Source organism: Tauraco erythrolophus, chromosome W (assembly GCF_009769465.1).
Source record: "Tauraco erythrolophus isolate bTauEry1 chromosome W, bTauEry1.pri, whole genome shotgun sequence".
NCBI classification, from domain to species: domain Eukaryota; kingdom Metazoa; phylum Chordata; class Aves; order Musophagiformes; family Musophagidae; genus Tauraco; species Tauraco erythrolophus.
The window spans coordinates 28,030,322-28,057,046 of record NC_141497.1 but is presented as its reverse complement, the minus strand read 5'-3'; the positions used below and the strand labels follow the sequence as shown (position 1 = coordinate 28,057,046).

General features: G+C 45.3%; 1 protein-coding gene across 1 annotated transcript; it reads left to right on the top strand.

Moving 5' to 3' along the window:
- Nucleotides 1–2,774: 2,774 nt before the first annotated feature.
- Nucleotides 2,775–19,564, top strand: LOC104381529 (transitional endoplasmic reticulum ATPase). Its single transcript, XM_086630225.1, has 16 exons — nucleotides 2,775–2,882; nucleotides 3,270–3,442; nucleotides 7,121–7,263; nucleotides 7,986–8,116; nucleotides 9,870–10,001; nucleotides 10,410–10,512; nucleotides 12,002–12,135; nucleotides 12,387–12,522; nucleotides 13,553–13,665; nucleotides 14,260–14,424; nucleotides 14,535–14,657; nucleotides 15,713–15,925; nucleotides 16,270–16,578; nucleotides 18,046–18,201; nucleotides 18,575–18,729; nucleotides 19,168–19,564. Exons 2-16 carry the CDS (start codon nucleotides 3,276–3,278, stop codon nucleotides 19,271–19,273), a joined length of 2,286 nt encoding a protein of 761 aa, XP_086486351.1. The 5' UTR covers nucleotides 2,775–2,882; nucleotides 3,270–3,275; the 3' UTR covers nucleotides 19,274–19,564.
- Nucleotides 19,565–26,725: the final 7,161 nt, after the last annotated feature.

Here is a 26,725-nt window from a genome sequence, read left to right as displayed (position 1 = left end):
GAGTGATTGGCTGAATGCTACAGCACCTGTTTCAAGACAACTTTCCCAGTGTAACGAGCCACAGGTGTTTCTTAGCCTGCATAGGGAAAGAACTTTCACAGGATGCTGCAGCAGCCAAAAGGTTTCTCCACAGGCCTTCACTTGGACGTTGAACCGTTGACCTCAATTCTTTGAGTGCGACGATCTAGCCAATTCCTTATCCACTGAGTGGTCCATAGGTGGTATGTCTTTTCTAAAATCTGTTACTCCTTGTGAGGATGAATATGATGGTTGTTACACTTGCCAGCAGTCGTCTCCAGAGGTTGCGGGCTTGTGCCCCTTTTCCAATCGCTTTATCAATGCCTCCATCCCTAGCAAGGGATCCCAGCTGCCTGGCTTCTTCACCATCTAAATCCAGGCTACTGGCCCCATTGTCTCAGCATCTGAGCAGCCAGGTGACCATGTGTTCACCTCGATGACTGCTGTAATCTTTTTGTATATCTTGCAGCTCAATTCAGGGTTAGAGATTGGATGGTTACCGTTTTGTCTATGAGATCTTCTCCCTTCTGCCAAGTTCTCCCTTCTGCCAAGTTCTCCCTTGCAGAGGGGGAAGCAGGAAGTTCTTCTTCCTCTTCCTCCTGTTGTTGTGATGGCCCTGATTTAGAGTAGTCTGCTTTCTTGCTGAAAAAGTAGTGTTCTACCTCTACTTCTTCCAGTTCTTGTGATAGCCTGGCTTTCAGTAGCCTACATCCTCTTCTTCTGTCTCCAGTTCTCGTGATGGCCCTGCTTTCTCTTTTTCCTGTTCTCTCTTAGGAGAAGCTTTTTCATCCTTTTCTAAACATGTTGACTTTCATGTCCATTTCCTCTTATGTATGGAGGCAACTGATAATGGCATGAATCATGTGATACTTCCCATTGGGATTTGAGTAGCTGTGGTGCTTGTTGTGGAAGTTTGAGTAACCGCAATATTTGTCACTGGGGTCTGAGTAGCTGTAGCAGGTGCTGGAGTCTGAGTTGCCACAGTGCTTGTCATGAAAGTTGGAGTAGTGCAGTATTTGTCATCAGGGTTTGAGTAGAGTGCCTGTGTTTGCATCAAGCACCAGTCGCAGATGGGGATGAAACAACCATAGTGGAAGCCAGAGTTTGAGTAGCTGCAGTGCTTGTTGGGAGGGTTGAAGCAGTGGTGGTATCTGTTGCAGGGGCTGAGGTAGCAGCTGAAGTAACACTGGTAATGAATTGGATGATATTTCTAAATAGTCGATTAACCCTAGTTATATACATAATTAGACACGCATTCAGGAGATATAGCAACAGGATGCTACTGTTTTGACCATCCCAAGGATATTCAACATTCTCAGAATTCTCAAAAGCTTTTGTAAATGGTCTGGAGGGGGAGGGGAAATGTTCCCCTCATGTATTGGCTCTTCAAAGGGCAAAAACAACTAGTATAATTGGCAACAATGTCAGCCAAGTGGCATGTAAAGTTCAGAAATGAAGCCCACATCACCACTCCCCTCTGCACTGCTGAACAAAGGTACAAAATCGGTCCCACTACCCACGATTTTATCAGCACCACACAGCACAACACAGTGATACCCTTAATCAGCAGAATGATATCCCTAATCCTAATCCAACACCTAGAGATGGTAAACAGCATGTAAATACTGACAAACAGCATATATGGCAGATGAGGTGCTAAATAATACAACTCCGAAAATAACTCTGAGAGCACATAAAACAACATTCTGGCCAGGGACATCCAAGTAAACATAATGAATGTTTATGGCAAATTTGTTTTAACACACTCCAATCAAATCTGTCATTATCTCAACCCTTCGTGCCCCACGTTGGGTGCCAAAAAGGACCGTCATGGTTTAACCCAACTGGCAACTAAAAGCCATGAAGCTGCTTGCTCACTCTCCCCCACCTCCAGGAGATGGGAAAGAGAATTAAAGGGGAAAAGGGAAGGAGACTTGTGGGTTGAGATAAGAACAATTTAATAGTTTAAATAAAATAAAATTTAAAGTAATAATTATGATATAATATATAAAATGATAATATGTACAAACAAGTGATGCACAGTGCAATTGCTCACCACCCGATAACCAATGCCTGTCCCGTCCTGGCAAGCGATCCTGAAACAGATAAATCCCGAAACCACAATCCCAGAAGAGCAAGAGGCCCGAAAAGAGATTTGAAGAGAGAGATAGGATCCAAGAATCCAAACTTACCGGTCAACCCTCATCTAAATACTGGGCATGACGTTACATGATATGGAATATTCCATTGGGCAATTTGGGCCTCAATCCTAAATCTAAACTCAAATCATAAACTAGGAGTTGTGGGTCCTTTGTTCCAGCCATGCTCCCCCCAGCCTGCCATGCATTTGCACACTGGCAAAACATGGGAAGCTGAAAAGTCCTTGATACCTTAGCACCAACTATAAATATCAGCGTGTTATTAACATTCTTCTTATACTAAATCCAAAACACGGTGCTATTGTAGTTACTAAAAAGAAAACTAATTCTGTCCCAGATGAAACCAGGACAACTTCATAGCTATTTCCATTTGAAGCTAGTAAAGTAGTTATATTTATTGATAGAAAACATTCTGCTTTGAACTCCTGAAACTGGTGCCTAGGAGCAATATTCTCCTTTGTCTTACAAACAAGTATAGTTTCTAAAACACAAGACAACAAAGAAACCTGTAGAAAATGGAGACCAAAACAGAGGGGTGACTGGAAAGAGCCAAGCAATATCACTTGGACTCTAACTTCTTTTTTCTTTGCCAGTTCTAAAGCGGATGACTTATCAACTGCTATTCTGAAGCAGAAGAACAGGCCCAATCGGTTAATTGTTGATGAAGCCATCAATGAAGACAACAGTGTTGTATCACTGTCCCAGGTGCGTCATCTATAAAAGCAAAACATTTAGTCTGGTAATATGTAAGCTGTTACTGTCTATTAACTTGAAATGTAACTTTGCAACATGAATCTAAGTATTTGTGTTAGAAGTTGCATCAGTTACAAGTGAGGGAGGTGAGTTGTCTTGTGTTCTAACACTTTTCTATGATAAAATATATTTTGATTCTTAACTTTTAGGATTCAGTTGAGCTTGTGCCCTTATTCTGGCTTCAGGATTAGCTCTTGACTGGTGTAGTGGGAGCCTCTGTCTTTGTAGATCTAGTATATTGCTTCCAAGATATAATTCTCCAAAGTCAAGTAACTCTCCTTCAAATGCTTGAATTCTTATTTTGTCAAAAGCTTATTCTAATGCTGTTATTGTTTACAGGCAAAAATGGATGAATTGCAACTGTTCAGAGGAGACACTGTTCTGCTAAAAGGAAAGAAGAGGAGAGAAGCTGTCTGCATTGTTCTGTCAGATGATACCTGCTCAGATGAGAAGATTCGAATGAATAGGGTTGTTCGCAACAACTTGAGAGTGCGCTTGGGTGATGTGATCAGGTGAGGACTAGTTTGCTAACTGTTGCATATCCCTGGGTTGTCTAAATAATTTGTGCACTGGCTCTGAATTGATTCAATCTGTAGCAGAGACAGGGTCTGCAGGAAGTACTCTTACATCTTCCAGAGGAGGTCACAGAAAAGTCTTCAAGTGTGTGTCTTACATCACGGATCTCAGTTTACTTTTGCATGTGTTTCTGGCTGTATGTATATTCAGATTAATACTAAAATTATGCTAAAGATTCTTGAAGTCTCTTGTCGTGGTTTAGCCCAGACAGCAGCTCAGCTACCACACAGCCACTCACTCACTCCTCTCCTCAGTGAAGTGGAGAGGAGAAAAATGTAATAAAAGGACTGAGGGTTGAGACAAGAACAGAGGGAGCCCCCACCGACCATGGTCCTGGGCAAAACAGACTCGGCTTGGGAACAAAACAATCCAATTTATTAACAGTTACTTGAGAGGATAAAAAGAAACAAAGCCAGATATTAAAAAACAGCACCTCCCCCCCCCCTTCCTTTTCTTCCCGGCTCTACCTCCTCCCCCAGCGGCGCAGGGGGACAGGGAATGGGGGAGTGCAGGTCAGTTCATCCCGTGTTGTTACTGCCGCTCCTTTTCTTAAAGGAAGAGGAGTCCTTACACCCTTTTCCCTGCTCCAGTGGATTCCCTACTCACAAGGAAAATCCACAGACTTCTCCGGAGTGAGTCCTACCCACAGGATGCAATCCTTCCCCATTGGATTGCTCCAGTGTGGGCTTTACCACAGTCTCGGATTCTTAGGGAGTTGTTGCCACTCGCTCCGGCGTGGGTCATCCCACAGACTCTGGATGTGTCTCTACCTCGTCATGTGTCCCATGCTTCACGACCTCTCTCAGGCTCAGGCATCTCTTCTCCAACGTGGCTTCTCCACGGGCTGTGAGTGGGTCTCTGCCCCACCAAGTCTGTCCTGGCTGCAGGGGGGCCGTTGCCATCTTGCCACCGGTTGCAGGGGAAACTCAGCTCCGGCACACCTCGTCCCGTTCCATCTTCACTGACCCGGTGTCTGTGTGGCCGTTTCTCTCAGATCTCAGTCCTCTCTGGGTGAACTCGGCCCAGTGGGCACCCTGGCATGGGACGCTCCCTGAGTTCCTCAGCCAGCTCTGTTGCCGCCATTCTCAGCGGGTGGCGCCAGCCTGGCGCAGGCAGCTGCCGGGCCCGGGGAGAGGGGGCAGCCCCCACCTCCCCCCTCTCTTCGCTGTAGGTCCAAACCACGTTTCAGGCTCTTTTGTCCCCGACTTAAATAGGGCATTCGCAGAGGCGCTGATGGCTTGACCCTGGCCTGAGGGGATGGGGGGTCCAACCTGGCCAGAGAGTGGTCCAACTGGTTTTGAAGCTGGGGAAGTTACAGGGGGTGAATCCCCTCTCCCACTACCAGAACCCTTTCACATAAACCCAGCACATCTCTTCAGGACCTTCATGAGTCGAGGTCCTGTCATTAATTTAAGTAGTTCAATTACCCCACTGTTGTCACAGTCTTCTTCCCAAATTTACAGTCAGATGAATTCACAAGTTTTTCCTGTCTAAATTTTTAATGTCTACAAAGTTAACTGTGGAAAGCAATAAGCAACATTGTAATTAATTTCATCGTATGGTTAGCTCAAGCACTGAGCTGCCCTATGACAAACAGAAGTTAAAACTTGCTAGAAATGAGTGACAAAAACATGAAGCCGTCAAATAGCAAGATTAAAAATCCTCGAAGGTGTTGTTTATATTCAAATTTTTGTTATAAAATAATTTTAAAATTAAGAATGCTTTAACAGCATTGCAGGAATTTTGTGCAACGCTTGCAAAAGGCAGTAGGAAAGCATTGAAGTATACATCTTGGCTTACAGGAGGCAGGTTGCATTCTATGATGGGAGTGGAGGGGAAAGCGTGTGAGCATTTCTTAAATATAAAAATGCTAATTTGCAGGCTTAAATATGTGAGGGCTGACAGCTCTTCCTCCTGAGCATCTTCCTAATCTGGAATATTGTGCATGTTCTGGGAAAATTGGAGCCTAGTTTCTGACACCAGACTTCCTGGAGTGATATCTGGAATAATCTTGAAATGCAAGATGTATTTCATACGAACTTTGTAGAGGAGAGGAACGAGTCTGTTTCACCTATCTCTGTACCACTAGAAAATACAAGTTTTAAACACGACTGTAGCTGGAACAGATCAGTGCTTTGAGCCAGTCTGTGGATTTAAAATAAAAGTGAATCTTTACTTTAACCTGATGTGAGGTTACTGTTGGTGTCATTTCTAGTGTGACAGTTCAGCCTGTGCTCTCCCCTTCTCTGCTGGGACTGTGTCTATAGTGGTTCTCAGCCTTTCAGATGTATTACCAATTTTCTTAGCATTGTTGCAAGGGTCAGAGAATTTTCACACCTCTTGCTCTCAGTTTTTCTTGCTGATCTTTAAGTACTTATTGTGTTATTTTCTGTGGCCTGGTTTCTGCCAAAATCCAGATTTATGCGCTAATCAGTTCCTGCTTGTAGTCTGTCAACTGTTTTCCTTCTGGTGCAGTCTGTCTTTTCCTTTACCCTTTTGCTATATCCTCTTTGTAAAGCATGTGGTAAAAGAATCTGTGAAGAGTCTTGAACAAAGTAGCATATGAAAAGTCGCATGCTCAGCTACAGTTCCATATAGGCTTTTCTTAGCTGGCAAAGCCAGTTTGAGCTTTCTGCCTCTCTGCTGCAGCTTGATACTCTGAGCTGTCACTACAGTAGGCTATTGGGCTACACTGTAAAATAATAGCTGAAATGTTTATTTAAAAAGGAGGAAGGGGCCTTCAGACTTTAACTTAAATGTCAGTCTCCACAAAGGGGGATTGACAGGCACCTGGCTACCCCTGGTTGGTACTGTGAGAGCCTTTGCTCAGAATCAGGGTTATCAGCAACAGGAGCGCTATTCTCTGTAGTAAGTTATGAGAGAGAGAGGAAGGAACAAAGAGTTTCCCCTAGCTCCCTTTCCCTTACAGTTGGTTCAGCAGTAGCTCCTTGTTGAAGCAAAAGTTAGCTCATGACTCTCACAGGTCTTTAGGCTACATTAGTAACTTGTGAATGAAACTCCCCAATGGTTTTGTGTGGAGAAGGGATTTGGAGAAGTACTGAGACAACTCAATATGAGTTAGCTGCAGGAAGTCTCGTTTATTGTGCAGTTCTTATTGCTTATATAGACAGTTTTTGCCAGTAATCCTGAGACCACACCTTTTCTACACCATTATTGGATGATACATACGCTTGTCATATTTAACAGCTTATTTCAAACAGACACCCGCCTAGCGAAGCTCTGCTCTAAGCAAACACTACTCCCTTATCATACAGCATAGTTTTCTTATCCTTAACTTCAAGGGCATTCCGCCCTTAAGGCCTAACTTTCAAGCTCCAGTCCTTATTTACACAGGGTTTTCTTCGTGCAGTCTCTTCTGCACTCCAACAGTTTTGAATAGGGCTGAGAGGAGTGAAGGAAAGCGTGTGTTGTGAAGACTATCTCTCTGATGGGCATGATTTTTGTCTTGTCAGCATTCTTATGCAGGTGAGAAGTCTGCTTTGGAGGGTCCTTTCTGGCATTTGCACTGGCCTGGGAAGGGACATCACTGCCTCTTCCAGACTCGGGTGTAAGTCCAGGATGAGATGGCTAACTGGAGTTTTATTCTGTTGCAGCATCCAGCCTTGCCCAGATGTGAAATATGGAAAACGTATCCATGTGTTGCCAATTGATGACACAGTAGAAGGGATCACGGGGAATCTGTTTGAGGTCTATCTCAAGCCATACTTCCTGGAAGCATACAGACCCATCAGGAAAGGTAATAGCACCTGTTATTGAAGTCCTGATGGCAGCAAGTGTGAGCTAGTCCTGAGACTGAATAAAGAGAATTTCTAGAAGCTTGCACAGATCTCCATGAAGCATTAGGCTGACATCTATAGAGTGAGGTTTTGCTGGCGCTGGTAAAAAGTGCATAAAACCAAAATATACTTTTAGAGTTGTGCTAGTAGCACTTCTGCTGGAATAAATAGATCCCAATACAGTATAAACACAAGCTGAAGTTATCCAGCTTCCCTAGCCCAGTTTAGCCAGGAGTCATGGTGCAGTATTGTATGTTATTCTACTTCTGGAGACAAACAGTTATAACTAGTAACAACTAGTTATAATAACTTCAAAATGAATTTTTAAGTTAGGGCTTTTTGCCTGTTTTAGAAATGTTAAATTGAAACTGAATGGAAAAGAAATGTGATTCCTTGCCTTTGTGTTTTGTATTTAGGCAGAGTATTCTTTTCTGTTGTTTTCTGGTTTTGTTTGTTGTTTGTTTCTGGATGAAATTTGAGAACTTCAACTGCTACAGGTTTAAATGGTGCTTGGGTAGTCACAGTACGTGCAGCTCATGAGTTTAAAATGCAGAGTAGTGTTAAAAATGCCAGCAGTATATGTCTATGTAACCTATTTCCTTGTCCTCTGGGGCTGCTGGTAGTACAAGGGTTTAGCATTTTGCAGACATCTGTTGCAGCAGGCTACTGGAATGTTTTACAGGTGACATCTTCTTGGTGCGTGGAGGGATGCGTGCAGTGGAGTTCAAAGTGGTGGAGACAGATCCAAGTCCTTATTGCATAGTGGCTCCAGACACAGTGATCCATTGTGAAGGAGAGCCCATCAAACGAGAGGTGAGCAGAATCCTGCCATGTAGTTCTACTGAATCCCCTCTGTCCAAAATCTGTTTCAGTGACAGTCCTTGAGAGCAGCAGTGTTTGCAGTTCCTGTTTTAGCATTTTGTGTATTGAATATAATGATTAAACCCTCTGGTTTCAGGAGATGAGCTGCTGCTGAAGGTAGTTAGAGAAATGTGCTTCCAGTATCCTTCCTCAGATGCTGAGATAGCACCAACCAATGCTTAGGTTTGCTGATGAGGTGCCATGCTTTGGCAGCAGCTGGTTTTGCATCTTCTTCCAGATGTCTCGTGCTGGACTTGGATCCATCTTTTAATTCCAAAGTTCTCTCGATTCATAGCAGGGAGGGCTTACAATGTTGCTAAATTTCATGCCACATGAAAAGAAAGCAATTAGTGCTTTTTTAGTGATAAATTTGAAATCTCTAAATGGTTGGGTTTGTTTTTTTTTTTTCCCCAGTCCTTTAAGGTATCTAGCCTTGAGCATCCCAAGCTTGAGGCAGCCTGAGTGGATTGTCTGTCAGGTCCTGGCCACCTTACTGTTACAGAGTAGGAAATCTCAGAGAAATGAGCTAAGGTGGTTGTGTACTTCATAAAGTAAGTGCCTTTCTACTACCTGCAAATCAGAGCGAGTGCTGGTTTGTAGTTAGCTGCCTTCTGAAAAATTCACCTCTATTTGACACTTGTTCCCAGACAGTCTCACTGGATGAGTCCAGTTTGGGCTCTTCAGGACACAGCAGAGACAGATAGGAGCAAGTTCAGCCAAGGCCACCAAAATGATGAGGAGCTGGAGGTCAGAATGAATGAGGAGCAACTGGGAGAGTGGGTTGATGCAGCATGGAGAAGGGAAGGCAAAGAGGCAGGCTTACTGGCAACTGCCTGATGGGAAGGGATGGATAACCAGGCTCTCTCTCAAGCTGCACCCAGAGACAGGATTAGAGGCAATGGCACAAGCCGGATCAAGGGAAATTCCCAACAGATGTTAGGAAAAAGGTTTCCCCAAACCCTGGAGCAAAGCCTGGAGAGGGCAGGAATCTCCAGACCTGGAGACCTTCAGCACTTGATAGGGCCAGACCCTGAGCAACTTGCTTGAAGTAGTAGTTCCTGTTTGTGGGGCTTGGACTGAGCCCCTCTGAGGTTCTAGGCTGCGTTATTTTATTATTTTAGTGTGGCCTAATGTTACAGATAACTAAGGCCAGTAGAGATTTGGACAGCCCAATGAATGGATGCTGTAGAGCTATACTGAAAGAGTTGATTACAGTTGGTCTTATCTGCACATCTGGATCTTAACATTCTCTGTTAATTTGAGTCAATCCCAAAAGAAAACACTATGTTGGAGAACTGTATGGTAGCTAGGGTATGTCAAGTAGTTAGAAATATCACTTACAGTTTAAGGAATAAGTATATTTTATACTGGGCTTCATTGTCTATTGTCATCTTTGTTAGCCACATCAGAGGGTCACGCAACTTGTTTTGTGCTAGAGTCTGTAGGGATCCTGACAGCAGAGGCTGTCATTCAAGAGGGTGGGCTTCAGTGAGGTCTAGGTATGTGCAGGCATTTCCCTTTGCATGTCTGGGAAGAGAGAGCTAAGAAACAATTGTAGAAGACACCAGGAAGACTTTAAAGTGAGAATTTCAAGACAGCAAAAATGGCAACGAGAAAAAACCTGGATTCTTGGGTTCCGTAGACCAGGAGGGATTGTTGAACTATTGTTTTCACTCAGATGTTTAATGTATTTCCTTCTGGGTAGGATGAAGAAGAGTCATTGAATGAAGTGGGCTATGATGATATTGGTGGCTGCCGGAAGCAGCTGGCTCAAATTAAAGAGATGGTGGAACTTCCTCTCCGACACCCTGCACTCTTCAAGGCCATAGGGGTGAAGGTAAGTCTCTGTGTGCACCAGGTGAATGAGTGGGCTTGCCCTTGCAGATGACTCTTGATGTCAGAGGTTTATGAGGTATTGGGAGGGGAATAAGTAATTTGTGGGAGTTTTTTTAGTGCTGATGTTAGGAAAGTATTTCCTTACGTGTTTTTGACACAGATTAAAGTACTGGCAACTTGCAAAGCAGAGGGATGCTTTGAATCAGCACTGTCAGTTACTGGCAAGGTTTGTTTTTGTATGTCATGAAAAGTAGTAAGGGTGGTGATAGCAATGCTGGGATGGCAGCTGTTACATGAGTTTGCATCACAATTTCAGACTGGCTTTATCAAATGCTTACAGCTTCACTGTGAAGCTACTTAAGCATTCAGATACTAGCTCACCACCGAAGTCCCTTGCCTTTGTCCTCAGCCTCCACGTGGGATCCTGCTGTATGGTCCTCCTGGCACTGGTAAAACACTGATTGCACGAGCGGTGGCCAATGAAACGGGGGCTTTCTTCTTTCTGATCAATGGTAAGTTTTGTGGCTGTTTTGGCCCCGCATCTGCTGTGTGCTCATTCATCCATCTCATGATAATGAATGGTATTAATAGGGCTTATAGAGTCACATTGTCTCCCTGATATCCTTCCTTACCTCTTTGAAGTGTGCCTCTGGGGACACTTAGAGGCCATTTGTGTGGAAGCTTCTGTAGTGGAACTTCCCTTAAGCTTGATTGTTTTGTAGCAGGGTGGTTGGAATGACAGCTTTGCAATGCAGGAACTTGGAGTCTGGCTGGCTGAATGTTCATTTATGTTGGTGAGGGCAGAGCTGAGAGTGAAGTGAGATTATTCTATGTGTATGACTGCAGGACACTTGTTTCTGTTGCTGCCAGCATGTTCCGTTCAGAAAAGAAGCTGGTCTGATGTGAATTTCTCTTTTACCTCAAGTAAAGCACAAGACCTGTTCTGTTTCACATAACATTAATTGGGAGGAACTGTCCTGAAAGCTATAATGAGTACCTTGGGACTTAGCTACAAGTGACAGAACCTCCTATTGATCACTCTTCACCTGTAGCAGTTGAGATGGATACTGGTTTATGTCCAGTAAGGACCAGATTCTGAATTTTCCTCACTGTTTTTCTGTCCCATGTTACAGTCAGTGCTGTAGCAGTGTTGTATACAGAGCTGGTATGAATTGGTGAGTTATTCGTAATGAAACAGTCTTAGTACTTGCCTGCACCAGTGGCTCTGCAGCTGGCACACTTCAGTCAGCTAGCAGCTTTGCACTCCTGAGGATCAGGTTTCTCTTTCTTGGATCTCTTAGAAGCATGCTTTTCTCTTCATTACCACTCCCATCAGCATGATGGAAAAATCTGTAAAAACAGAACAAATCTGTGAGCCTGCACTAGTATTCAGCAATTGTAGGAGATCTCAGGGGAATGCTGTCCTTCTGGGATTGATTGATTACGCTTTTTGTTTTTAATTTATTCTTTGAGAGGAGATGGGTATTGGTTTTTTGGTGGTTTGGTTTTGGTTGGTGTGTGTTGGGTTTTTTGCAACTCATTTATAGGATCTTACAGAGGTAAATGTATACCTGTGTAATGCAAGCTAAAGACAGCTTCAAAATCTTACCACTTTTTCCTTTCCTATCCTGATAATTCATCACCATATAATGGGATTGCTTCTCTTGCAAGCTAGGACTGGCATTGACTGTGTGTGGTGACACATTACAGAGAAGCTCACCAAGTGTGAAATAGGGTAAGGAAAGAGGCAGCTAAAGGTAGCTCATTGACTAGTGCTACATTCTGTTAGAGTAAATTGAAAACACCAGAATAATGATAGAAAGTAATCCTGCACGCTGTTCTTGCCTGTTCAGCTGCAAATTTAGTGAACTTGGTTGATCGTATTTGCTTTGGCTTGAAACATAGATACTCCCATGTGAATGTTGTACTAAAAAAATTCAGCTGCATGCCTTGGGGATAGCTGCTTCTTTTCTGGATGCCACAGTTCCATTACTTTTTCAGGTCCTGAGATCATGAGCAAGCTGGCTGGTGAGTCTGAGAGCAACCTGAGGAAAGCCTTTGAAGAAGCAGAGAAGAACGCTCCTGCCATCATCTTCATTGATGAACTGGATGCCATTGCTCCTAAGAGAGAGAAGGTAAAGAAAGCCTGTAGAAGGTAAAGGAGTACATCTTTTTTGGTAGCAGCTGATGTGAATCTCTGCATTTGACTACAGGGTAAAACAGTGTTTAACTTAACGCCTGAATTCAGTTGGATATCAGAAGAATCCAGTATAGTTCACAATGTTTAACAGCTCGCATCTGTTGTATCTGTCTGCTCTAGTGCAGTGCTAGCTCCTGTGCTGTGTTGAAGAGCTTTTGGTCTAATCATTACTTTCTCTCTCTATAGACACATGGAGAGGTGGAACGTCGCATAGTGTCTCAGCTGTTGACTCTTATGGATGGACTGAAACAGAGAGCACACGTGATCGTTATGGCAGCTACCAACAGACCTAACAGCATTGACCCAGCACTCAGGCGATTTGGTAACCATGATTGCCATATTTATTTATTTTTGTATATCAGATACTTTGTTATGGGCTATGCTTCAGGGGCCTTGGAAAGATTGAGGAGAAATTAATATTAGACATCATCTGTGCATTACATAAACTATTCACTTGTCTCCAGCTACTTGTTTGAAATTAATTTCTAGGCTTCCAGCCTTTAGTATCATTTTCTGTGCTTTATAAGGTTAGAACTTGTAGAAATAAAATCCTTAGAGGGTAGCGTGCTTTTTCACCTCATCAATTAGGTGAGGCTATTTCAGGACTAAATGCTTAAGGGGTTTTTCTAGCCTCAGGTTGCAGAAGGCTCTGAATTGTCCAATTTATCTTAGTTTTATTGATGAGAAGTCTGGTAGTTTCTGAGATTTGGGCTTTCAAAACTTTGCAGTGTAAATGAATGTCTGTTGTATGACCAGTTGGTAAAGTCTATAATAGCAAACCAGTCAAATTTGCAGGAAAAAATGGCCTCTTAAATGTACAGTGAGGTGTTTGAATGCACAGCTATGGCTAGAGGAAAATGATAAGTGTACGTACTTTAGTTAATATTGCAGTAATACGTAGGTTTCCTGCATCCTCAGATATTGGGGCAATTCATATTTTTCCACCACTTGGGTACAGCTATGAAAGTTCTGAAAAATTAAATTTCTCAATATTTGTGGACTCCTGTGCTGAGGACACAAAAGTAGGAATAAACAAAAATGTCTCATGGTGTGTTGGTTAGGGGAAGCATATTTTCCTATAAACAAGGCTTGGAAAAAACAGAAATCCACTGTGTTTATATAATCTTGAACTCTAATTAATACAGTAGTCTCACTTTCCCTAAATGGCTAAAGCCTTTCCTCCTTCTCTGATCTGACTCTGCTACTGTGCTGATAGAGAAACCCAAAGCTCTGACATTTTCTGAAATTGTATGTTTGTGGCTTGTCATCATGTTTCTCTGTCAGAGAAAGGCAGCAACTGCAGCTCCTTTAGTTCGCAGAATCAGCAGCTCAACATGTTTTGTGCTCCCCAGGTCGTTTTGACAGAGAGGTAGATATTGGTATCCCAGATGCCACTGGACGCCTGGAGATCCTGCAGATCCACACAAAAAATATGAAACTGGCCGATGATGTGGATCTGGAACAGGTGAGTAGTGTACTATTAGGAACAGACAGACGTTCCTGATGCTCTGTTTTGTAGTGGAAGAGTTGTTAAATGTAGTTGCTCATTTAGGACAGTGTGAAACTGGGCGAATGTGTGATCTCTGGGTTTCCTTCTAACTAGTTTACCAGCGACCAAAAATCCTCACTCACTAGTGAAGAATGGCATGGCTAAGTAAAAGAAATGTGTATCAGTCCAGTCTGGAAGTACCTTGCCACTGTCCTCCTGGGTTTGTTTGTTGTGGCATTCTCTTTAAAAATAAAGCAAGCCTGAAACAGTGCTCACAGAGCTGGGTGAATGTTGTGGTGATACTGGATGGTTACTATAATCTCTGTCCTGAATGAAGAACTGCAGCCCTCAGGGTTATCTTTCTGCACACCATATGAATTTCAGTTGCAGCTTTGATCTCAAGTAGGAGGTGGAACAGCAGTGTTTTTGTTAAATATGTGATAGCAACGTCTTGGATTTGCAGGAGAGCACTGATGTTCCTGTTCTCCTGAGTTTTGTTGCAACTGCGTGTGACCAGAGCATGCATTGCGCTTGCTTCTATCCCTATGAGTCATAGTACTCTGCTTTCAGGTGGCAAACGAGACCCATGGCCATGTTGGTGCTGATTTGGCTGCTCTTTGCTCAGAAGCTGCTCTTCAGGCTATCAGAAAGAAGATGGATCTCATAGACCTAGAAGACGAAACCATTGATGCTGAAGTGATGAACTCACTGGCTGTGACCATGGATGACTTCAGGGTAATGCAGGAGTGCCCCTCTTTCTTTTGGGTGCAATGTCTAATTGCTTATCTGAAGCATGTGAACATAACATGTTAGAATTCATATAATGCTGTTTCTTCTAATGACAGTGGGCTCTGAGCCAGAGCAACCCTTCTGCTCTTCGGGAGACTGTGGTGGAGGTGCCACAAGTTACCTGGGAAGATATTGGTGGTCTAGAAGATGTAAAGAGAGAACTCCAGGAACTTGTACAGGTAAGGGTTTCCAACAGATTTTTGCCTAATCAGCTTGAAAAATTATAATAAAATCCGGAACCTCTTCACATTCCTGTTTGAGCTGTCAACAGTGTAAATGCAGAGTTTTTTTATGGTATTTTCTTGTAATGGATTGAAAATACCATGCTGTTCCATCTTAGTGAACTTAGGGAGAGGAAGGTGCTGGGAAGCAGCATCAGTGTTTTGCTACATACAGAAACAGCAGCAGTTCTGCTTCTCTTAAGTGGAGACCAGCAGTGGGACCACTGCTGAGAATCCTGTTGCTTGATGGCTTTATATGCCATAAAGTTGATGAAGATTCTCATACAGAGAGTCTCTGAAGAACTTTCCATCAGCATTAGCATAGGGACAAGTGAGAAGTAATTGTGAAACCTTCTATGAAAGGAGAGGCTGGAAAAAAGTCATGAATGGTCTGTGGAAGCTTTTGGTGCCTGCCTGTGTTGAGGTGGTTTGGGTTTGATATGTCCCTGCTTTCAGTTGGCATTGTAGAAACAGCCTGTCTGTGAATAAAAGAATCTACTTTTCAGTCTAATTTTCTGGCATTAAAGTCATCACCTATGTCTGACCTTGTTGTGGAGGATAAATGCTCACATCAGACACCTTGCCTGTCTCTGGAGGGCAGAGCAAATAGGTTAGGTAATGAGTTGTTCCCTTTTGCTTCTGCAGGGCAGAGTGAAGCTGGGGTGCTGGAAAACTACCTGAACTGGTACTTAGTTCATAGATGGAAAGAGACTGTTTAAGGCAACTTGACAATTTAGCTGTGGTGCTTTTCAAACCAGTGCCCATTGAAAAACTCCAGTGGCACCAAGCAGGCAGAATCTTGTGTTTAACCCACCAGAAATCTCAGGTAGTGTTTCTGGTAGGAGCAGAAACAAAACTGTTCTAGTGAAAGATGTCCCTGCCCATGGCAGGGAGGTTGGACTAGATGATCTTTGAAGGTCCCTTCCAACCCAAACCGTTCTGTGATTCTAAGGTACAGACCTGCTCTGGCTCATAATGAGAGGTTTTTGTTTATTTGTTGTGTTCTCCTTCAGTATCCTGTGGAGCACCCAGACAAGTTCCTCAAATTTGGTATGACCCCATCGAAAGGGGTTCTGTTCTATGGGCCACCTGGTTGTGGTAAGACACTGCTGGCCAAAGCCATTGCCAACGAATGTCAGGCAAACTTCATTTCCATCAAGGGGCCAGAATTGCTCACCATGTGGTTTGGTGAGTCTGAAGCTAACGTGCGTGAGATCTTTGACAAGGTAAATGTATCTTCTACTCCTTGTGCTATGTTTATGCTGAGATACCCCCAAAACATTGTTACCACTGCACTTGTCTTACCGGCCTGGTTCTTGTTTGTGTGTTTTGTGTTTTCCCTGTAGAGGCTGCTTTCCTGATGTTAGGGAATTAATTATCTTTGGCAACATAGCTATTTAAATGGCTTTCTCCTGCTGCAATTTGTATCTGTTGTTACAGGATGATAAATGCCCCAGTGTCTTAGCAGTGAGGCTAGCATTAGGATGGCATAGTTATTCTCTGCATCTGAAAACTTACTCCTCTTCCCCTCCCCTCACATGGAGTAATTGTTCCTGTTTGCTTTTTGTAGGCTCGCCAAGCAGCCCCTTGTGTGCTCTTCTTTGATGAGCTGGACTCCATTGCAAAGGCTCGAGGTGGGAATATCGGAGACGGTGGTGGTGCTGCAGACCGCGTCATCAACCAGATCCTGACAGAGATGGACGGCATGTCCACCAAGAAAAATGTCTTCATCATCGGTGCCACCAACAGGCCAGACATCATTGACCCAGCTATCTTGCGCCCTGGTCGCCTGGATCAACTCATCTACATCCCCCTGCCTGACGAGAAGTCCCGGGTTGCTATTCTTAAGGCCAACCTGAGGAAATCGCCAGTTGCCAAGGTAGGATCTTTACAGGTTCACCCTGACTGCTTCTGACTTCGGTTTGCTGTGTGCTGCACATGCTTCTCGCAAGCTGGGGATAGAGCAGAGGGCTGGTGACTGTTCCATGCAGTACAGAGCTGGGAAACCTTTAGTCCCTGAAGGGTGGAAATGAGACTTGAGCTCTGAGACTAGGTATCAACAAAGCTAGGTGTTGGTATATAAGCACAGCAGGTCTTTATCACATAGTGGAGTTCTGCCCAAGGCATGGGAACAGGAAAGCCTGTTACGGCAAGATGGAAAAGATTCTTGTACTCTGAAAGAAAAGTAAATGTAGAAAACAGGGGTGGGAAATGGAAATTGAAGAGGAACTGTTGCAGTTAATTGTTGCTGAACTCTACCATAGACAAGAGCTATGTCCCTTGCCTGGGGAGCAGGCAATAATGTAACTGATAGTTAATCAGGGAAAAGCAGATGTCAAGTGAGAGCTCAAGCTATTTTATGCCAAGCTTGCCTTTTTGCTGTTGGGAAGGAAAGCTTCAAAGGAGGTTGCAGTACTACTCCCTCAGTTGAGAGGAAGGAGGAGGAGGTTGGTTGTCTTAGTCTGCTTGTGTCCCATCTCCATTTCCAGTCTGACTGTTTCATTTGACTCCTTAATGCTGAGACCTGAGCAAATCATATCCTAAACTCACAAGTCAACCTGCAAATTTACAAGTCAAACAGTGCAGAGGCATTCTTCTCCTCTACTCTGCTCTCATGAGACCCCACCTGGAGTACTGCATTCAGCTCTAAGGCTCCCAGCATAAGACAGACGTGGATTTTTTGGGGTCCAGAGGAGAGCCACATGAAGATGATCTGAGGGCTGGAGCACCTCTCCTATGAAGACAGAGAGTTCAGCCTGGAGAAGAGAAGGCTCCGGGGTGATCTTATAGTAGCCTTCCAGTACCTAAAGGGGGCCTACAGGAAAGCTGGAGAGGGACACTCTATCAGGGAGTGTAGTGATGGGACGTAGTTGGCTGACAGGCATGTATGTAGTAGGATGGATGTAGTTTTAAACTGAAAGAGGGGAGATTTCAATTAGATCTAAGGAAGAAATTCTTCACTCTGAGGGTGGCGAGGCACTGGAACAGGTTGCCCAGAGAAGTTGTAGATGCCCCATCCCTGGAAGTGTTCAAGGCCAGATTGGATGAGGCTTTGGGAAACCCGATCCCTGCCCATGACAGGGGGGTTGGAAGTAGATGATCTTTAAGGTCCCTTCCAACTCAAACCATGTTTGAGTCTTGCTGGATGTGTGGGGAGCATGGCCTGTGGTTAACTTTCCCAAAAACAAGAACCTTAAAAACCTCATCTTTTCAAAGTTGGCCAAAGTTGAGGCAGCACCTCGATACTATGGGATCTAAAGACACCTCTTTGTCACCTGTAAAATGGACAGACCTCTCTTGGTTTGTTTGGTTTGGGTTTTTGTTTGGTTTTTTTTTTTTTTACTAGGATGTTGACCTGGATTTCCTAGCTAAGATGACCAATGGCTTTTCGGGGGCGGACCTGACAGAAATTTGCCAGCGTGCCTGCAAACTGGCCATCCGTGAGTCCATTGAGAGTGAGATCAGGCGAGAACGTGAGAGGCAGACCAACCCTTCTGCCATGGTGAGTGGGGCACTCTGAGCTTTCCTCTGCTCATGAGACAGGCAGCCCACTTCTGCCTGTGGGTAAGGTGGGATGCATTCCTCTCCGTAATCCTTGGATAGGGATGAGTGGGCTCTCAGCACAAAGCTGTGTATGGAGCTGGAGCACTTTTTTCTCATCTTGTGGGAGAGTGAGGCCCTCCTGGGGTGCCTTATTGTCAGCATTGCTCAGAAGACTCCTGCTGCAGCCATGACTCACAGTCTGCCACGGTGTCCCTCTCCAGCCCCTACTTTGGCAGATGTTGGAGCATCCTGGCCTAGAGGGAGGCTGTGGGCAGCTGTCGGGCCATGAAGCTCAGGCACGCAGCTCACCTGGGCCCTCTGTCCCGTTCTAGGAAGTGGAGGAGGACGACCCGGTTCCTGAGATACGCAGGGATCACTTTGAGGAGGCCATGCGCTTTGCTCGACGCTCTGTCAGTGACAACGACATCAGGAAATATGAGATGTTTGCACAGACTCTACAGCAGAGCCGTGGCTTTGGCAGCTTCAGGTAACCGTGGGGGAGTGGAGGGAGGGCAGCATGGCTCAGCCAGCCCCAGAGCAGAGCACCAAGGCAACTTTCTGCTGGATTCTGGGTAACAAATTCCCTCTTCCATTGCATTTTCCCATTCTCCCCAGCATGTACAGTAGCCAGCTGAGCATGTGTAGGCTGTGTGCACCTACACAGCAGGTGTAGGCTGTGCTGCAGGTCGGTTGTAGCTGCTCTGTTAGTGCTCCTGAAGTCCATCAACCCTTTTTTCCTTTAACATGAGCAACATCCAGCAGCTGTATAAGCCTTTTACGTGACCTGCCATAAGGCTTCATCCCATTTCTCCTTCCTGTCCTACTTGGCACCAGGGTGTTGGCATGGAGGGAGGGGATTGTGCTGAGCTGTGAGGAGGCTTTTGAACAGCATCTCTTTTCTCCCCTTCTGCACCACTGCACACAGGTTCCCATCAGGTAACCAGGGTGGCGCCGGTCCAAGCCAAGGCACAGGAGGTGGCAGTGGTGGCAATGTGTACAGTGAAGACAACGATGATGATCTCTACGGTTAACTTGCTGTCCTCTGTGGACCAAACTCCAAATCAGGCCACATAGAGGGAAAAATCCAATGTTCAATGGACTCTCGGCTTTTTCATTCCTCAGTCCAGAACAGTGTAGCTGCACATCAGACTTTGTACAGGGAATGTTTTCTGCAAACACAAATCCAGACCAGTGTTCAGTTGGGAGGTAGATATTGAATTAACAAGGAGGGGAACCAACTTGATTTCCGAGAAATTTCTGTTCTAGTTTGTGGCAGAATCAGCAGCTTTAGCAAAGAGTACAATGCTAGCCTATATAAAAGATATCCCACAAAAATGATAATAAAAAAATAATAAAAATCTAGCCAGGCCCTGGTAATTCCTTTGTGTGGGACTGGTGCAGTGTAGCTTGTGCTGTCTCTGTAAACCCTGTCTCTCATGTGCTATCTGAGCACTCCTCAGTCTGGTGGAGCCCATCTATATGTGTGCTTTCCTGGTGTGTTTGAGGTTGCTCTTCATTCTTATGCCTCTTAGCCCAAGTTAACAGAAGAAATTGGTTTGGCAGTCTCTCTCTAATTTGACAGGAAGCACCAAGTAAGAGAGCCTGGTAGCAGGTATCTCTTGCTTCTCCAATGCTGGCCCTGAGCTGTCAGACCTCCTGCTGCTTTGGCACCTCTGCAGCAAAGGACTTCTCCAGCAATCCCTGTTTCATCTGCCCTGCCTGAAGGCAGGCACAAGAGGGCTCTTGAGCTATCTCTGGAGTCTGTGGTGCAACGTGACCCCACTATGATTAGGGAAGAGGGGAGCTTCCTCTTCTGATGCTGCAGCAAAATTGTTCATCAGGCTCTATGGAGAGATTTCACCCTTCCCCTGCAATGTTTCATGCATTCCTTTGGGTTTCTGATGACAGACTTGGCTCTCTGCTGCCAGCCTGCCCCTTGTTGTGCCTCATCCTCAGTAGTCAGGTTCTGATCATGGTTCTTATCCTTCCTTTCCAGTTACAGGTTGCTGCCTTGCTCCTTTGTTGCTGTATGTCGCTGTTGAGACGGACACGACATACACAGGTTCAAGCAGTATTGATTTATTATATAATTAATTAATCCCCTCCTTGCAAGTTCCAGCACGCCTTTATACTACTTCTAACAGTGCACGCGACATTTAGCAATTAGGTGGTTGGTTCACTACAGCTGTTCACGCGCCTTAGCCTAATACATGATTGGTGATCACGCGCTCTACATAACTTAAGCCAAATTCATTACATCACACAATTAGTGCAAAAACACAGTCCAGTCTCTTATCATACAGTTCCTCCTTACCTTACGGTTCCCTGGCTCTCCCAGGCACCCGCGAGTTGTTTTCCACTTCTTCTGTTCAGGGAGTTTTCAGATCTGCAGGGGTACACAGCAATTTCTTCAAGGCCAGTTTCTTCATCTTCTGTCCTGGGATCCGCGGACCAGCCGTAGTTCCCACAATTCCCCCTTTTTGTATTTGTGCTAAAAGAAATTGCTCTGACAGCTTGCTGCAGGGCCCTTTGCAGCAAACTGTCCAGACAGGGCAATATTAATAACACAACTACAACAATGATCAGAATCAGCAACCTTGTTTTTAGCAATGATAACAACCAGCTGGGCAATCCCCATCCTCTGAGCAATTTATTCAGCCAGTCCCATATAAAACCACATTCCCTCAAAATCTTCACATCTATCTCCTTGCACTAACAATAAAAGACAAACAATTGCAGCTCTATTTTGCAGTGTAGCATGCCTAACACTATCAGCATCAGTTAATAAATCACTCAATACTATTGACGTAGCGTTGGCTTGCTTACTCAGCCAATGTCCATCCTTCAACGAGATAAGCTTTCCACCACAGGCCAGACACAACGAGCAGGAACCCACCGGGGACCACCATCTGTCGAGACACAAGCATACCCTCGACCCCAGGTTATCAGATCACAGGGATCAGACCACTGACCTGTCTGTAGATCCCGAACCCTAACTTTGGCTCCTGGGGACATCCCACAGGTGGTGGTTAGTGAGCCAAAGTGACGTATTATCGGGGGTTCCTGAGAATCATCAGAGACCTGTAAAAAATTCAGGACATACATAGCTTTGTTCAGTCGAGCCTCTGGAGGATCCCCTGCCATTCCCCCTTTTTGTTTTTGCAGAAGCCGTTTTAATGTGCCATGAGCACGTTCGACAATACCTTGTCCAGTGGGAGAATGAGGGATACCAGTAACATGAGTCACACCCCACAGCTGTAAAAATGAATTAACCTTTTGAGATACATAAGCTGGACCATTATCCGTTTTTATCTGATGCGGTGTCGCTGCCGTCTCGAGGACGGAGAGAAGAACGACACAGACTTCAGGTGCAGGAGAAAGAGCCAACGCCAACAGCAGGAGCAGCAGCATCAGTATCAGCAGCGGCAGCAGCAGCATCAGCCGTTTATTAATTACAAATCCGTATATATATATAACATGGTTCACAAGGATGGCCAAGGCAATTGGTCGCTTGACCATCCACCTCCCAGAGTGATTGGCTAAATGCTACAACACCCATTTCAAAACAACGTTCCCAGTGTGCCATAAACAAGACTGCATAACAAGCTACAGGTGCAAGATGAAGTCTTAGTTTACAAAAACCTCAAACTGTTTCTCAGCTAGCCTGCATGGGAAAAAGAACTTTCACAGGACGCTGCAGTAGCTGGAAAATTTCTGCTTCTAGCCTTTTTGTATCCACAATTCCCCCTTTTTGTTTAAGACTAATTTAAAGTGGGCAGAGAGATTCTCCAGCAATGCCATAAGAGATACACATATAGCAAACCCAGTTATGCGTCCAGTCATTAATTCTAAATATCCTTAAGGGCTCTACATTCTGACTCCATAACATAGGAAACTTTAAGTTCAGTCTCTGCTTGTAGAAGGACCAGGCTGATGGTCGATGTCTTGGTCGTCATCAGGAGGATCATCAATCGAATGATCCGCATTCTGGCCGTCATTTGAAGGTTGCCTTGGAGGTTGCCTGTTCTGCTTCTGGTGCCGCAGGTCAGGGCGAACGCATCTTGCAGGTAGCCATCGTACCCCAGTATCTGTGGAAACGCAAGCATACCCACGACCCCAAGCAATAAGCTCACACGGGCCTTCCCACTTCTCAGTGAGTAGGTCCCATACCCAGACTTTCGCCCGAGGCAGGTGCATCTCGCCTGAAGACTGCAACGAAAGAAAATGATTCAGAATAACAGGATTATTTGAATTTGGTGGCACTGTAAGATGATTAATTGTATATAATGCTTTTTCTAGTCGACTCTGTGGGGTTTCTCCATGCATTCCCCCTTTTTGTTTCTCTAAAACATGCTTCAAAGTGCCATGAGCGCATTCAACAATGGCTTGGCCAGTGGGAGAATGCGGAATACCCAAAACATGATTTACACCCCATAGTTGTAAAAACTGCCGCGTCTTCTGTGAGACGTAGGCCGGGCCATTATCGGTTTTCACAGAAAAGGGCACGCACAAGGCCGCAAAGGCGAGTTTCCAATGGGCAATGACATCGCGACCTTTCTCCCCAGTATGAGCAGACGCCCACATAGCTGAGGAGAAAGTGTCAATAGACACGTGCACGTACTTAAATCTACCAAATTCAGGAATATGCGTTACATCCGTCTGCCAAAGCTGCAGGGCCTTTAGGCCCCTGGGGTTTACCCCCGACGGCAGAGGTGCAGCAAGTCCGTGGCAGTCAGCGCAAGCGCTGACAATGTCCCGAGCCTCAGTGGGCGTTAAGTGGAACTGCTTCTGCAGGGTATGCGCACTTTGATGGAAGAAACTATGCGATGCCTTGGCTTGTGCAATTTTGTCAGGCTGAGGCGCTACCCACGCAGGGTTAGCTAGCATGTCAGCCCTGGCGTTGCCTTCTGCCATAAAACCTGGCAAGTTGGTGTGACTATGGATATGAAAAATGTAATACGGATGAACTCGAACTTGAATTGCACACCACAAAGTTTTCAATAGTGAAAACAGAGCCACATTATTCACTTCCTTCAAAAGTGAACAATCTAAGCGTTGGGTTATGTCTGCTACGTAAGCAGAATCAGTGACCACATTCAAAGGCACTTGAGAGAATCGCTGAAAAGCCATGGCAACGGCCCTCAGTTCAACCAACTGGGCTGAGCCTGACTCATGGCCTTCCAGCACCTGCCACTCAGATTCCTCCTTCCAGGTAACAATAGCTTTCCCGGTTTTCCCAGACCCGTCAGTGAAGACGGTGGGTCCTTGCACTGGCACCTGACTATTTTTTGGCCGCAAGGTAAAGCTTGTCGATTTTGCCAATTGCAGTAATTTATGGCTGGGCAGATGATAAGCAATCTGTCCCAAAAAGTTTTGCAGCGCACTTTGCAGAGGAGCACTGTTAGTAAGGCTCCACTCAAAGTGTTCCTGCTGTACTGGAAGAACAATTGTTGCAGGATCCGCTGCCATTAATTGCAAACAACTTTGGCGGCATTTGATTATCAGACAAGGGATCAATTTAAACAATGTGGATGCTGTCTTTTTTGGCTGATGTGGCAAAAAGACCCATTCCAAAATACGCAAAGGATCGGGCCACTGTTTATTCCACTGGCCAATGATACCTGTAGGATGAAAATCTGGAGTGGTAATGAAAACAGTGATATCAATGGAGGGATCCACTCAATAAACCTGACGAGCAGAAACAGCCTGTTGAACCTCCTCCAGCGCTCGTCGCGCTTCAGGAGTCAATTTCCGAGCTGAATTCAACTCGGGGTCCCCCTTTAAAATATTAAAAAGCGGGGAAAGTTGTACTGTGGTTAGCCCTAGATAGGGACGTAACCAATTGATGATACCCAGCAATTTCTGAGCATCATTCAGGGCTTTAATAGAACCGGAGAATTGCACCTCTTGGTGTTGTATAGTTTGATCCAGAATTTTGACTCCTAAATATTTCCAAGGAGGATGCTTTTGAACTTTCTCCGGAGCCACCTGCAATCCATAAGAATGCAGAGCAGCGAGCAGCCGAGGCTGTATCCTCAGCAGCTCGTCCTGGGTGGATGCTGCCACCAGGATATCATCCATGTAATGGTAGCAGTATGCCTCAGGAAACTGCTCGCGGACTCCGGACAAAGCTTGAGCGACATACCATTGGCAGATAGTCGGGCTGTTCTTCATGCCCTGAGGTAGAACCTTCCATTGATACCTCTTCGCAGGTTCAGCATTGTTAACTGCAGGCACAGTAAAAGCAAATTTTGGCTTGTCATCAGGGTGTAAAGGAATAGTGAAAAAACAATCCTTCAAATCAATGATCAGGATTTCCCACCCTGCTGGAATCATGGTGGGTGAGGGCATACCAGGCTGCAATGCCCCCATACTTTCCATCACTGCATTGATTTTCCGGAGATCCTGCAACAATCTCCATTTTCCTGATTTTTTCTTAATTACAAAAACAGGAGTGTTCCAGGGACTAGTGGAAGGCTCAAGGTGTCCCTGTTGTAATTGTTCCTGAACTAACTGATGAAGGGCGACTAGTTTCTCTTTTGGTAGGGGCCACTGGGGTTGCCAGATGGATTTGCTTACTAGCCACCGCAAAGGCAGCGTAGGATACTCTGCGCCCTTTAGCACAGTGGCCCCCATCAAAAATTTGTCCCAATCCGTACCCCCCAAGCCGCCAATACATCCCGCCCCCAGAGGTTAAGCGGAGCTGCAGTGACATAGGGCCGAACTGTAGCTGTTTGCCCCTCTGCATTTTTCACCAACACAGGTCGTTCGCTTAAATAGCTCTGTGTGGTTCCCCCTAACCCTGCAATGGCTGACCCCACAGGGGCTAAAGGCCACGTAGGAGGCCACGCAGAGAAGGAGATGATTGTCACGTCAGCGCCCGTGTCGATCAAACCTCGGAGCTGAATCTTGGACGGCTGGGCATTTGGCAGCATTAAGGTACATGTCATCTGCGGCTTTTGGCTAGAGATGCCTGCGGTCCAGAAGACCTGCGGAAGTCCCGTAGATCCAAAGCCACCATCTCCACGACTTCGTTGTTCTGTCCTGGGAACACACGACTTGAAAGGCACAAGTTGAGCAATTTGAGTCTTTTCAGGAATAGTGACAGGGGGGTGGGTGTGGAAACCATAGCACAAATCTGGCCTGTAAAGTTAGCATCAATAACTCCTGGGTGTACAAAGATCCCTTGAGTGGTGACACTAGATCTTCCCACCAGCAATGCACTCAGTCCCTGTCCTAGGGGCCCGAATGCATCCAAGGGAACCTTATAAACACGACAGGATTCTAAGATGACTGTTGCTGCGGTGTGCACATCCACTCCGATTGATCCCTGGGTGCTGGCTCTAAGCTGGCTGAGTAGGCCTGTGTCGGTGCCATGCCCTGGTGAAGTATTTGTGTCTGAGCGCACATCCCCTTTGCGCTCCTGGCCGAGTTTCCCGAGAGTGTCAAGGGTCGACCATTGGCATGATACATAGATTGACAGTATTTTGCAAAATGACCTGGCCTATCGCATCTCTCGCAGTGAGCAGCTTCCCTGTTCTTCTTCTTCTTCTTTTGTCTAATCTGTTTCTGCTTGCTCTCAACCTTAGGTTGCCTTTTTAGTCCACGATCAGAATTTAATTGAATAGGCCGCAGAACTGCAGCCAGAGCAGACTTAGGATTCTCAGATCCCACTTTGGAACAGGCTTCAACCATGTCTGTTAGTGTGGGTTCCCCTGGCAAAGCATCTATGATCTTTCTACACTCATCATTGGCATTATCTCTTGCTAATTGTCTGCACAACAGCTGCCGCAAGGTCTCATCTTCGACCTGCTTCTCGAGGGCGGCAGCAATCTTTTCCACAAAAGATAAAAAATGCTCTTTCTGCCCCTGAGTTATTTTCACATATCGTGTTTTAGGAGCAGCCATGTCTATGCCTTTTAATAGGGCTCCCATACCAATCTTCTGAGCCTGCTCAAGGACCTGAGGATGCCAGGTGGCTTGAAGATCAGGATCAGAAAAGGCATTAGCTCCCCTAAGAGCATCTGCTGGAACTCCATGTCTAGGATCAGTTGGAGGTAGTTGCATATTCCCAGCCGCAGCTTTCTCAGCCATCCTTCTCCAATTGGCCTCAAAAACTGAATATTGTACAGGTTGAAATAATACCTGACCTAAATGCTTAATATCAGATGGAGAGAGCAGGTCAGTATTCAGCACTCTAATAGTCTGCATGACTTCAGGAGACCCTAGCCCATATTGTGCCACTTTGGATTGCAAATCTTGGACCACTTTCCAAGCGATAACTTCATGTGTGTCAGACTGACCTGAGTTAGGAAGAGCTTTCTGTACAGGAAAGACTTGGATAATACCCTCTGTGGGTTCACTACCACCTTGATCTACCTGAACAGCACTTTGAGGCACTATAATAACTCGCTCAGGTCCCTTTTCATCTTTAGGCATCCCGACTTTCTCTATTAAATCCCAGTCCCCAACCTCCAGAGCCC